The sequence below is a fragment of the Rattus norvegicus genome, chromosome 10 (assembly GCF_036323735.1).
Source record: "Rattus norvegicus strain BN/NHsdMcwi chromosome 10, GRCr8, whole genome shotgun sequence".
In the NCBI taxonomy this organism is placed as follows: domain Eukaryota; kingdom Metazoa; phylum Chordata; class Mammalia; order Rodentia; family Muridae; genus Rattus; species Rattus norvegicus.
Genome location: NC_086028.1, coordinates 31,675,727 through 31,689,949, shown reverse-complemented (window position 1 = coordinate 31,689,949; position 14,223 = coordinate 31,675,727). Strand labels below are relative to the sequence as shown.

Sequence of the window (14,223 nt, the reverse complement as noted above, 5' to 3'; positions counted from 1 at the left end):
CCCAGCAGTGGTGGTGTACACCTTTAAAAACAATACTTAGGAGGCAGACACAGGCAGATCTCTATGCATTTGAGGCCAGCCTGGTCTGTTCTAGGACAGCCAGGGCTATACAGAGAAACCCTGTCTTGAGAAGTCAAGTACATAAATATTTGTCTTTATTTCATATCTGAGTATTTTACCTGTTTGCATGAGCACTCTACATGTGTGTCCAGTGGTATGGCAGGTAGAAGATGGTACCAGACGTGTGTGTGTGGTGTAGTGTGGTGTGTGTGTGTGTGTGTGTGTGTGTATGTGTATGTGTGTGTGTGTGTGTGTGTGTGTGTGTGAATTTATAGGGTACAGTATGAGGATTTGCACTATGATCACAGAACCAAGCAGTCAATTTTAGTTTAGTTAGCTTTACTATCTCACGAATGCACTTCATTTTTGTGATGAGATGTAGTTAACAATGATTCAGGAAGTTTGAAATGTGCATTGTTGTTCTGATGGTGTCTCTTCTGTGAAGTGAATAAACGAAAGCATTGCCCCTTCTCACAGACTCTGGTGTAACAGATGCGTAGAAAGCATCTATTGACGGAACCGAAATCTCAGGTAACCCAAGCCTCCATGATGAAAGGACAGGATTGGAACTGGGCATAGAGGGGAAAGAGATTTTTAAGGTTCATAATGTTTTTAATCTTTTCACCCAAAAGTTTCAGTATTACTCACCTAATCAAAAACTACTATAAAAAAGGAAGCAAGAAGCTTGGTGTGGTAGAAAAGTCCCTGTTAGGGTGACAATGTAGACGTCACTCTAGAGGCCAGTGTGTGTTGTGGGCTTCTTAGGGGCAAGCCACAGTCTTCATTATCACAAGGCAGAGAGGACAGTATTTGCCACAAAAGGAGTTCCACAGTTCCTATGCCAAGAAGCACCATGAAATTAACTTCACTGGATACCTAAACGTTTCGGAAGGAGGAACCATACCCATGAGATGCAGAAACAGAAGGAGAAATGATTCCTTCAGCTACAAAATACTGGGAAGAAAAGAAATCACAGCTACCAGGTGAATTTCTCAACTGCAGTGACCCAGTGGGAGTGCCACTTCTCTGTCACTGCCTGCCTGTTCCTTCTCCAGTTGATGACCTTTCAGCCAAGCCTCAGTTTTGTGGAGTGACGATGCCATGACCGTCTCTTCTCACACATCTACTTTTGATCCTCGGAAACTGGGCAGCTACTCTCTTCTAAGCTGACCATTTAAGCACAGATGCATTAAAAATAAATAAATAAGCCAGGCATAGTGGTGCACACCTATAGTCCCTATACTTAGTAGGCAAAGCCAGGAGGCCTGCAAACTTGAGGTAGTCCCCACTACCTAGCAAGGCTCTATGTCACAGCCAAACAACAGTCAAATAAGTGAACAGAGAGGTCATTTCACCAGGTGCTAACTCCTTTAAGCAAGGTTGGAGAAGCCCATTCAACCCCTGTCCTGCCACAGATGAGACATGAGGACACAAGCTCCAGCAATTTCTTTTTCGTTGTAGTTTCAGGATGTAACAGTAACAACGGCAAAACTTGGAACAGGCATTGTTATTCCAGTACTCAGAGCAGCAAGGCAGGAGAAGAGTATCAAGTTGAAGTCCAATCTGGGTTACCTTGCTAGTCATAGACACCATCTCAAATAAATATAAATAAATATTAAGAAAGAAAGACACACAGATACACAGACAGACAGACAACAGACAGACAGACAGCAAGCGCACAGGTAAATTTCAGAGAGTTGATTTGAGAACAAGGCCGGCTGCTTTTGTTCCATCGATGGCTTCTGGAGTATCTATGAAGTAGTCCTTGCCCACCTTCTAGAAGGTAACGTACAGAATATCTGTGGACAGAGGCAGTGAAGTTAGCACCCTGTATGGCAACAAGCTCTCTGACACAGGAACCTCAGAGATCAGGAGAAAGCCCTAAAGCAGCCTGCAAACTAGAATAGGAGAAACTCAAGTTTACCAGAGACCTGAGTTGACCTCTATTCAAGGATGAGAGAAAGAGGGAGAGGCAGAAGGACATACTGACAGTGTCAGCATTGGTGACCAGGAGAGCGACAGCACGGAGCAGAGTGGTTGCTGTGTGTGCCTCGGGATGTCCATTCAAGTGACTCATCTGTATCAATGTTTCGAAGAGAAACCTCCCCTTAGCTGGGCACATGACACACACCTGTAATAACAACTGTCAGAAGGCTGAAGCAGGAGGATTGTTGACTTCCAAGTAGCCTGCACTACACAGTAAGATCTTGCCTCAAAGAAACAAAAATGAGGGCTGGACATAGTGAGGCATTCCTTTACTCCCAACACTTAGGAGGCAAAGGCAGGTGGGTCTTCATGGTTTCAAGGCCAGCCTGGTCTGCACAGTAAGTTCCAGAACAGCCAGAGCTTCATAACAGAGAGGCCCTGTCTCAGAATAAATAAAACAAAACAAAAACAAAAACCAGCAACAGAAAAAAAGGAGAAGAAGAAATCATTTTGAAGCCCCTTCCCTAGCAAAACAAAATAAAAAGCAAATAAAATCTCCTGAAAACAAAGAGAACAATAGGAGTCAAAACAAGAGCTCTTAGCAGAACAAAATCCCCCTGCCTCTGCTTTGTGCTGCCTGCAGATGAAATTGTTTACACCCATTCATTTAATACCCTGTTTCTATGTCTTTGATTAGGTTAGAAATAGCAGTTAATTAAACCATTTACTTCATCCCTGAATACCCAAATCAGTCTCTTAAAAAATCCCTTCATAACAAAGTGAGGAAGAGATCCTATAAAAATGCAAGTTGAGTAGGAGATAGGCTTAAGTGGAACCTCCTTTCCCTAAAATCTACCCTCCCCAGGGTACAGAATGGAAGCATCTAGAACACTTACTCAGACAAAGCAACCAGAGTTCCATCACCAGCCAGAGGAGGAGAAGCCCCTTGGACATTTTGACAGGATCTGTGTGTCTGTCAAAACTCATGCCTTATATCACAATTCCTGCTGACAGGGTGGGACACTGGACTTTCACTTCCCTTTCTGCCTCACAATCTTCCCGTTCCTTCATCCTGAATGACCTCCCTCAGTTTGGGATGTGTGATCAAATGTGCTGAGCGCTTTTCTCATGGTGGCCAGTGCATGAGTGAAACTGTGTAGTGTGGCAGTGTGTGTGCCAATGTGATTCTCTGTCTGTCGTCCTGGGTGTGCCTGAGCCCCTGTGTATACATGAATACACATGAACAGACACTCTGTGTGTAAACTGTGAAGAAGCCAGTGCTTCTCCACATGGTGGCCAAAGCAAAGTTAAACTGAAACTCATTATATAGACCAGGCTGGCCTTTACTACCATTCTGGGTACTCACCATGAAGCCCTCAACTTCTTGCCTTCACACTGGAGAACAGAAAGCAGGTGCGATCAATCACGAAAGAAGCTCTACCCACACCATCAGTTTATTAGAACAAAAGAGAGGAGCCTCAGGAGTGGAAGCTTATCATGATGGCTCCAAAACAGGCCTGCCTACCAGCAGACCCAGCCATCACTACCCTAGGGAGAAAGCACAAAGGATAAGTTGGAAACCAAATACTGGAATAGAATCATTCTCTAGTTCTTCAGGAGTCTATAAATACAATGACAACCGACTCTATACAAATAAGGAAGAGGAGAAACCAGGCCAATCTTCACCAACCAGATTGAAACTAGGACCAAACACAGTGTAGAATCCTGAAACAGGGAAAAACTACCAGGTTGATAGAGGACTCAGTGACTAAGAGCACTTGCTGCTCTTGCAGAGAACTCAGGTTCTGTTCTCAGCAGCCACATGGCATCCCAGAACTGTCTGTAAATTTAACTCTAGGGGACCAACACTCTCTTTTGGCTTCTTTGGGTACCAGGGATGCACGCAAGCAAATGTTCATAAAATAAAAAAAAATTTAAAAGACCATTAATTGAAAACAAAAATCTAGTAAGAGAAATCTAAATAAAGTTTTGACTTTGATCCATTGTGATCTTTCATTATTGATTTATTAGCTATAATAAATATATATAAATATATTATAAATTTATACCTATATAAATAAATAACCTAATGTATGATGTTAATAATAACCACCCCTTTGTATTTCTGGTTTGCATGACCATGTTCATTACAACACTATTTACAACACTCATGGTGAGTGTGGTGGTCTGAATCAGAACGGCCCCTACACTCATGGGTTTGAATGCTTTGTGCTCAGTTGGTGGAGCTGTTAGGGAAGGATTAGGGGCTGTGGCTTTGTTGGAGGAGGTTGTGCCACTAGGGGTGGGTTTTGTGGTTCCAAAGACTCTGGCTATTCCCAGTATGTTCTCTCTGCCTCATGTTTGCAGATCAAGAGGAAAGCTCTCAACCATCCCGCTACCACCATAAACTCTAATCCTCGAAAACTGTAAGCCCAATTAAACACTTTCTAAGTGGCACTGACCTATTCTTACAAAAACAATAGGGAACGAGCCAGTCAGTCATCAGCAGATGAATGGACTGAGGAAATGTGGCTTTCATGCACAATAGAGCTTTATTTTTTTTTCCTATAAAGGAAAGTGAAATACACCCTCTGAAGGAGAATAGATGGAATGGGAGATCATCATGTTATCTGAAATAAGGCAGAACAGGCAGTCAGATCCTGCTCTGTGTTGTCACTTTTACTGGTGACACATCAACAAACTTTTATTACCCCAAAGAGTACAGTGACTTCTTACCAAAGAAATCACTCCATCCAAGTCTAACTTGGTGAACTAATGAATTTATAGGGGTTGCCTGGGCCAGCAGGGATAAGGGATACTTACCAGATAATAGGTCTGATGTGTGGGCAGTTGTATCACCCAAAAACCCCACCAGCATGGGTAAGAACTCTAAAGCTATACCTTTTTCTCCTCAGCATCCCACAAGGGCACACAGGAAGAAGTGGGACCTCAGGTGAGGGTCTTGTGACATTCCCTACTCACCTCCTCCTTGAGAGGAAGATAGCTTCGCAGCCATTTTGGCCCCACATGGCTACCACTGTGCTGTTCCATATCTTTGCCATGACTGCAAGGTCTTTTGTAGGTCCTCACAACAACCATGAAAGCAATAGTCATATTAAACCTGGAGGGAGCAGCTGTAGCATAAATTGCATATTTCCTCTAATACACAGAATCCGTGTGTGTGTGTGTGTGTGTGTGTGTGTGTGTGTGTGTGTGTGTGTGTGTATACGGCTGTTGACTAAAAAAAAAAATGGGGATTGTGTAGGAAAATGAAGAGATATTTAAAGGAGTCAAGTGAGGGCAATGGGTAAGAAAAAGAAAAGTGGGGCTGGAGAGAGGGCTTGGTGTTTAAGAGCACTGTCTGCTCTTCCAGAGGATCTGAGTTGGATTCCCAGTACCCATACCATTCAGCTCACAGCCATCTGTAACTCCAGTCCCAGGAGACCTGATTCCCCTCTTCTGGCCTCTGTGACCACTACATACACACGGTGTGCAGACACACATGCAAGCAAAATACCTATACACACAAAATAAATAATGTTTAAAAAACAAGTCTATACAACTATTGTGCCACATTTCTTTCAAAAAGAACAACAAATGTCTCCTTTCCTCTCATATATGGAATATAGATTTAAATATCTATTTTGAGACATATTTTATATAGAATATCTATTCTGCCTAATATATAAATATATTGTTAAATATATATTTCAATACATATGTTGAAATATACATTTAAATGTATGTATACAACTTGAAAGAAAGGGGACTATTTGGACAGAGGAAGAATAATGATGAGAGAGGGGAGGGTAATACACATATGAAAAGCCCATAATGAAACACACATGTATGCTAACTAAAAAAAAATCAACAAAAAGGGAGGGCTGAATGTGGGTATTCAAGGACTCTTTTGCTATCACTGTGAGTTTTATGTAAATCTAAAACTGACCTAGTGTAGTTTACACAGTTTAAGAAAAGTTTATTTTACATATTCCTTTATTTAATATGTTTATATACGTAAGCAGATAAGTTGGCCAGAGAGCAAGAGTGTTTGCTGCCAAGCCCGACGATCTGAGTTCAATCCCAGAGTGCACATGGTGGAGGAAGAACAACATCTTCAGCAAGTTATCCGTTGACTTACACATTCATGGCATGGCATGTCTACTCCACACACACACACACACACACACACACACACACACACACACACACGTACGCACGCACACATGCACACACACGCGCGCGCGCACGCACGTGCACACCGAGAGAGAGAGAGAGAGAGAGAGAGAGAGAGAGAGAGAGAGAGAGAGATTGATTTTAGTAGCAATTTGATGTCTGGAATGTCCGATGGACAGGCTTTGAGAAATTTGCATCCTAAAATTTCATGGCCAGTTTGTATTAAAGTGCACTATTATTATTGACAGTTCATGGCTGTGCTATGTGCTTCCTGCCCTTAGCACCTTCTTCCTCCATATCCTAAGATTGGTCTAGAGAACAAGGCCTTCCTTATTTTCATAAACATGGCTCAAGTGCATTGTAGTCATGGTGATTGTCTCAATGGAGGACAAGTAGCCCAAACTGAATACTCAATTATGAGAAAATTTGGGGGTTTTCTGAGGGGTTTGGATCCTTTTTATTTTCTCCTTGATCTTTGATCTCTGAGGATGTGAGTCTAAGACACACATTTTGTCATTGGGCCTCTGGTAAGCAAAACCTGTCGGGTGGAGAACTGATCAAGCAGAAAACCCAGTAGATTAAAGCATACATGGTCTGTGTCTATGATTTCATTTAGGCTCCTGTAATAAGGACTTCAATGAGCCAATAAATTCTCTTTAGAGCTTAAGCCAACTTGTGTTAGATTTTCTGACATTTGGATTTTTCAACCAAGAAATGCCTTTGCATCAGATCCCAAACCTTCCACACACTGCTGCCTTGTGTATCTGGCCTCACTTCCCCTGCAGTCTCTCTCTCTTTTGGTGCTTCCGGAAAGAAGGAAGAGGCCACTCATAATTTCACCTACCATCCTTTCTCCCCTGATTCTATGAAAAGAAGCAAAGAGTGTCCAACCCTTCTGCTGCCCCATGTTTGAGCAGTCTGACTGTAGTTACCTGCTCCATTTGACTATCCGATGTTTTTGTGACTCTTATCACACCACCCAAGTTACTCATGGTCCATTGCACGAGTCAATTGTAAACTAGCTTACTTTGGCATGGTACAAGGCCCAGTCCCTGCCTAGGAAACCTATAACCAAAGGAAACCAAGATGGGAGGCAACTGCGCTGAGTCATGTGGCTTAGACACCAACTTCAGAGAGCAGGAGCCAAGAGCTGAAAAAGAGAAACAGAGCCTGGGTGGGTCCAAGTTCTGCATAGTTCAAAAAGTCAATGTTGCAGCTATTTTCCTCCCCGAATTGAAGAGTTTCTATTTGAAGGTTTACAGAAAATGCTGAAATCTCAGAAACCAAACTCTGACACTACATTACTTCAAGAAATTGGAAGTGGAAGAGTAGTTGTAAGAATGAAAAGGTCCGGCATTCAGTTTCCTACTTGGTACATACATTATAGTCAAATACTTCTTCCAGGTTACAGCATAGTGACACACCTCAGATGGAAATGAAACTGTAGTCCTTTGGCAACTACATTCGATTTGATTTTATGTAGATTAGTGATAGTTAGGTTAATGGTAGGTTGTGGGGGTGTGTCTGTCTGTGTCTATCTGTCTGTCTGTGTGTTTCATGAATTTTTCAGTTCTCTTTTGGGCATCCCACAAATATTATATAACATTATGTGTTGAAAACATAGCACAGTGTGGCAGTGTGGAAGTAACAACTTAAGTATAATAAATATAAAGAATCATTGAAATGATTATCTGCTTTTATTGTATTTTTTTCTAAATAGAGTATGCTCTCCTGAGTGCAGGAACTGTGCCGGAACTACTCTACACCCTCAGCCCCTGACACAGAACAGTACATCATGCTACATAGCAAGGCATGCATCCCATGAAAATGCATTAATTAAGAAAGAGAAAAGCAATTGGCAATTATTCTAGACTGAGAAATGATTAGGATAGTTTATTTGCTCAAAATCTCGAGGACATCTAAAAATAAGACATGGGATATAAAACACTCAAAAGATGATTTAATTAAAGAACATTTAAAGAAAGAATTCAGAAATAAAGTCGAGAAAAGGACACACATGCACAAAATATCAAAAGTTGGTTTTTATTTTGTTTTGTTTTGTTTTGTTTTGTTTTATATGGACTTGAGGGATAGCCTGTGTGTCCACCACAGCAATGCTCATTATGTGTTTGAAGAATGACTAGATTTTCTTCATGTAAGGAAATATCTGTATTTTTTTCTTTACAAGTGCAGAGTTGAGTTGGTAAGATAACTAATGCCATCACGAGTCTCTTAAGCATCTTTGTGTTTCCCCAATCATCCCAAAGCATATTTGAACTTTAATGTTTTGGACAAATGTCATTGCATATGTAAGTGTCTTTGAAAGTTGCATAGTACAGCTTTTCATGCTGTATTTTAAGAGAATGCAATATTTCTGTTTTCTTTTTCTACTCATGACCTAGTTGTATTGCCACAGGAATTGTCTTCCCTTGTGGCTTTGCATTGCTTTATACCATACCATGTGGGGAACATTCCTTGAAACACGTGCTCACATGATTAATGATGGATCTTTATGTCACCTACAATTCCCTACTAACAAGAAAGTTTGGTGAACATAAACTTTTCATTGACATTGAACAACCTCATAGGTGTCCATCAAGGAGCTGGGGAAGGAGTTTGTTAGAAGTATGTATCCAGAGAGGGGATGATTAAATCATAAGCAACTTGCACACCAATTTAGTAAGTATCCCCAAGCCTCCCCCAAGAACATTCTGAGAGTTTCATTCCTATCGTATGTGGGTGAGAGTGCTGATGGTATTACCCCTTATTGTAACATCTGCCATGAGTATTGATATGATATGCTTCCTCAGTGTTGATCTCTTTGAATTCCTTTGCTCAGAAGTCACATGCTCACCTTTCCACAACTATTTACTACTTGTTTCTCCTTCAGTGAATTCTCACATCTGGGCCTAATTTTCTATTGGTTATTATAAGGGGAAGTTCTGATGTTAAGGTCCTATTTCCCAAATGGCTCTTGATCTGTCAGTAAAGAAAGCCATGGGCCAATTGCTGGGTGGTAGGTACAGGCAGGACTTCTAGGTCCCCAGAGGAAAAAGAGACACAAGGGAGGAGAGAAGAAGCAGGCAACCATATGAGATCTCAAAATAGAGTGACCACACAGGCCACTCCTACAGATGGGTGGTTAGCAGAGTTAGCAACTGAATTTTAGAGCAGGTGGGAAAGGCTGAGATAAGAAACTGATAAGGGCATGATTTTCTAGGTGAGGGATAGTAGCACCCAGCAATTGTGCCAAGAAACAAAAGAAGAAAAGAAACAAACTGTGTGTATATCTTTTGCTGGGGATTCAAGAGAAGCTGGGTGGGGTAACACAGTCACCTCCCAGAGCTAAAGGTTGGGTAGAGCTTAAAACTACACGCAACAGGTTATTACTTATGATAATTCATCTTCATTGTCAACGTGACTGGATTTGGAAAAACCTAGGATGTACACCTCTGAGTGTGTCCTTGAGAGCATTTTTCAATCTCATTAACTGAGGAAGGAAGATCTACTCTGGATTTGAGTGGTGTCATCCTTCTGCATGGAATCCAGAACTGCAAAAGGAGAAACACAGTTGAGTGCCAGAATTACCTTCTCTGTGTTTTATAACCCACTCAGACTTTAGCAAGCAGTCTTACATTCTTGGCATCACAGCTGAGAAAGGATCTTACCACCATTGGTAGTCTATACCCCCAAATCACAAGCCAAATAAACCATTTTTCTCTTGAGTTGCTTCTTGTCAGGTATGTAGTCACAGCTACAAGAAAAGTAAGTGACACGTTGTCTTCCTCCTCTTCTTCCTCACTGAGAGAGGAAACATAACTAGATGATTGATAGGTGCTCAATGGACAGATGTAGATGATACATAGATAATATCTTCTCTAGACAGAAGTCATTTCTGCACCTCCATTATTCCTTTTCCAATTTCTTCCGCTGAACATTTTATTGAACTAAAATCTGTAATACTATCACATTAAAACCCATGAAGATCTGAGGATGTAATTCAGTAGGGAAATACTTGACCAACAAGAGTAATGCTCTGGGTTTGACTCCTGGCATAGCAATTATTTTTTAAGTTCAAGATTTATTCTTATGCCTCATTTTTTGGATGCATTGTTTAAGAGACTCTTTCTCACTCTAAAATTATTATAATATTGCCTTTTTCCTACAAATGTCATAGCTTTACTTTTATATGGGTTTTTTTTTTTCGGAGCTGGGGACCGAACCCAGGGCCTTGCGCTTCCTAGGCAAGCGCTCTACCACTGAGCTAAATCCCCAACCCCTTTAAATTGGTTTTTAATCACTCTTGTTTGCTTCTGTCTGTGACCTAAGGTTCATATCTAACTTCAGTTTTTTTCCTATCTAGTTTTCCACTAAAAGAGCTATCTTTCTTTACCATTACTTGATGTAGAATGTCAGACAGGTAGATAACCATGAATTTGAGAGCTCTATGCTCCTTGCCACATCAGATGTTTTGTTCTTTTGCCAGTATCACAGATTTTAATATGACTGGGCAAGATTTTGGAAATGTTCCTCCACCTTTCATTCTTGCTGAGGCCAGTACAGATATAACTTTGAATTTGATCACCTTGATGGATAGTCCCAAGAAAAACTAACCCAAATCTATTCTAGGAAAGATAGGTCAGGGTATCCTAGCTCACTTATCTTAGTTTTTGTTAAAACTGCCCATTTGTGTGGAACCCTGTTCAGTTAACTTCTTATCTTGGCTCCTGCTGCTTGCTTCAAAATGCCTACTCCCGAGTGGTAGTAGGCACAAGGCTCTGGGTTCGGTCCCCAGCTCTGAAAGAAAAGGAAAAAAAAAGCAACTATAAGTCAGCCCCAATTAAATTTTTTTCCTTAATAAGAAAAAAAAAATGCCTACTCCCCTCCTGAAACCCTAAAGCTGCAAAGTGAGATGCCTGGACAAGGTCTCTGCCTTTGGGCTACACTGAGAACTCCTGAACACTTGGGCATGTTCCCAACAAAGATTGTCAGTTGGCTATACACTATTTCTAAGTGGCCATCTCTGGTTAGCTCCTATGAGAGCCCAATATATGCTAAGTTGTAATTACTGTGCCTAAGCAATCCATACAACAAAATTGCCTCTAACTGGTAAGCCCTTTGTCCAAGGATAGATATTTCCTGAAATGACAGAGGGTATTGTTTGTGGGAAATAACAAGCCACATGTTTCTGCCTTCCTAGACAAGTTTGTTTGATCCAACTGAACCAGATGTGCTTGCCCTTATACAGACAGGAGGTACATAGGCAGGAAATACATCAGGATGTATGTTTCCTCAGATAGGACCCGATGAGAGATATGTAGCCTTATGGGTTTGCTTTTGTACATGTCTGCAAAACATGACACATGTCTGAGAACCCTGGAATAGACCTGCAAGAATCCATCATCTTGACCAGTATTTAATTAAAGCTTGCTTCAAATTTGGCTCAAAATTGTGATAGTGGTCTTATTCTCACCTAGTAGGATTAACACTCCCTGTAACATTTTAATGCTTTCTTCCAAACTTCAATGTTCATAAAGTGAACACAACACTTATATTTTTAATATTTTAAAGTTTTATTTTTATTTAATGTGTATAAGTGTTTTGCCTGCATGTAGGTCTGTGGAGCATGTGTGTGCAGTGCAGTCAGAGGCCAGAAGAGGGCATTAGCTCTTCTTGAAGTAGTTTTACAGATGGTTGTGAGCCACAATCCGGTTGCTGGGAACCAAATCCAGGTTGTCTGAAAGAACAAGCACTCTTAACCACCAAGCTATCTCTCTAGCCCTAACACTTCTATTTCAAAACTATTTTGTCCTTTGTAATAAAAAGAAAAATGGGAAGGATGTATTTACAAAGGAAGTAGGATATTTCTTCCTCTGAAACAGGAAAAAAAAATGAACTAAAAAAGTTTTAAGGCACGAGGTACTTCCGGCGGGGTCACGCCGCTCCGCCCGTGGTACCTGCGTACGCCGTGCTTCCGGCGGGGCTCGGCCGCGGGACCCTCTGATTGTAGCTCCAGCCCTGGTTGCTAACATGGCTTCTCTCCTGGCTAAGGATGCCTGTCTGCAGGACTTGGCCAAGAAGATCTGCGCGCAGCCTGGCCCTGAGCGGCAGAGGAGCCAGTGGGCTGTCAGAACAAAAGGCTCAGAAGCTGCTGGACCCCCAAAAAAGAAAAGGAAGAAAACACAAAATAAGTCTCGGAAGCAGGAGCAGAAAACTATGGAGCACAAGACTAAACCCCTGGGCAAGAAGTCTCCCACCTCTTCTAGTGCCAAGAAACCAGGGCTATCCAAACAAGGGAGCTCCGGCTCCCTGGGGTCCCCTGAAGATAGCCGAGGCACAGCGCCGGATTCTGTCTTTGCACTGGATTTCCTGAGACAGCGGCTGCATGAGAAGATCCAGATGGCCCGGGGCCAGGGTGGCACCAAGGAGCTGTCTGCTGCCACTCTAGAAAAAAAGACAGCAGAGAAAGCAGGAGAGGGAACGGAAGAAGAGGAAGCGGAGGGAGCTCCGAGCAAAGCAGCAGGTTGCAGAGGCTGAGAAAAAGGAGGAACCAGTCAAGGCGCCCCCCAAAATGGCCTGCAAGGATCTGCAGGAATCAGGGCTGATCCTTAATAAGGCGGAGGTAGCTGGAGAGGAGCCAGCCAGCAAGGCAGCGCAAGAAGGAGAAGCGGCAGCAGGTGAAGGGGAACTTGACCCCTCTGACAGGCAGGAACTATAGGCAGCTGCTGGACCGTCTGCATGCCCGGCAGGGCCGGGTGGAGGAGCTTCGCGATTAGGATGCAGGCAAGGCCCAGGAGCTGGAGGCCAAGATGACGTGGACCAACTTGCTGTACAAGGCAGAGGGTGTGAAGATCAGGGTCGATGAGCGCCTGCTGCAGGAGGCCCTGAAGCGCAAAGAGAAGCGCCGGGCACAGCGGCAGCGCAAGTGGGAGAAGCGTTCGGAGCATGTGGTGGAGAAGATGCAGCAGCCACAGGACAAGCGACGCCAGAACCTGCGCAAGAAGAAGGCAGCTCGGGCCGAGCGACGGCTACAGAAGGCCCGCAAGAAGGGCCGGGTGCTGCCCCAGGACCTGGAGCGTGCAGGCCTCTCCTGAGAGCTTGCACCTGCCAGGTTCCTGGCTGGGCACCTTCCTACCTGGTTTCCATCCATCTCCATCCTTGAGGGTTGAGGTGGTATGTGGTGACAGACTGGGTCTCCTGTGAGGTTGACAGTTCTTGCACCCCACAACCGAAGTGAGATCTGACTGCGTGCCAGGACGTTTCAGCAGCATCCTTAAGGAAGACCGTGTTTCCCGTTCCTGAGAGGGATGAAGGAGATCTGTGCCCGTGTCTTGTGAGGGGTGTGTCACTGTGTCTGTATGTCTGTGTATGTCTGTGTTCTGAATGCTCCAGAGTTGGGATAGAGGTTGGGGTGAGGTACCCCACTCACTCCTCCCTGCCCACCTGGTATATCCAGTGGCCATGAGAACAAAAGGTTTTGACTACTCGTTCTGTATCCACTAGTCTTGGGAACAGAGAAGAGGGCCCAAGAGTTTTGGGAGAATCTGATCCAGTCAGATATGTCTCTGGGCCAGAGCTTGAGAGCTGTGTTGAAGGCCAGCATCCAGCTCAAAAATCTAGAGTCCTTCCTGAGTCACAGGATGTGCTTGCTCACCTGTGAGCCAGTCAATGGCTGCGACTTACATGTCGCCTAGTTTTATGTCAGTTTAATACAAACTGGAGTTGTCTGAGAAGAGAGTGCCTCAACTGAGAACCCCGCTAGATTGGCCTGTGGTGCTTTTTTTTAAAAAACAAAAAACCTGGTGAATGATATGGTAGGACCTGGTTCATTGTGATTCATTGTGGCTAGTGCCACCCCCGGACGGTCCTGGGTTGTTTAAGAAAGTAGGCCAAGTCCCCAGCTCCGAAAAAAAAAAAAAAAAAAAAAAAAAAGAAAGTAGGCCAAGCCAGCTGTTGGGGACAAGCCATTAAGTAGCTTTTGCTTCAGTTCCTGCGTCTAGGTTCCTGCCCTGGCTTCCCTTGGTGATGTACTGTTACCTGGAAATGTAACATGAAGTAAAC

At 43.1% G+C, this 14,223-nt stretch overlaps 1 protein-coding gene and 1 pseudogene across 2 annotated transcripts in view; one reads left to right on the top strand and one right to left on the bottom strand.

Annotated features, from left to right (window-relative positions):
* Timd4 (T-cell immunoglobulin and mucin domain containing 4) overlaps positions 1 to 2,956 on the bottom strand; it is a 36,102-nt gene extending 33,146 nt beyond the window's left edge. For both annotated transcript variants that reach the window (XM_039087155.2, XM_039087154.2), the window contains exon 1: positions 2,883 to 2,956. In XM_039087155.2, the coding sequence (XP_038943083.1) occupies positions 2,883 to 2,940 (58 nt within the window). In that variant the 5' untranslated portion in view covers positions 2,941 to 2,956. The remainder of the gene's footprint in view (positions 1 to 2,882) is intronic.
* Positions 2,957 to 12,096: 9,140 nt separating this feature from the next.
* Positions 12,097 to 13,972, top strand: Surf6-ps2 (surfeit 6, pseudogene 2; annotated as a pseudogene).
* Positions 13,973 to 14,223: the final 251 nt, after the last annotated feature.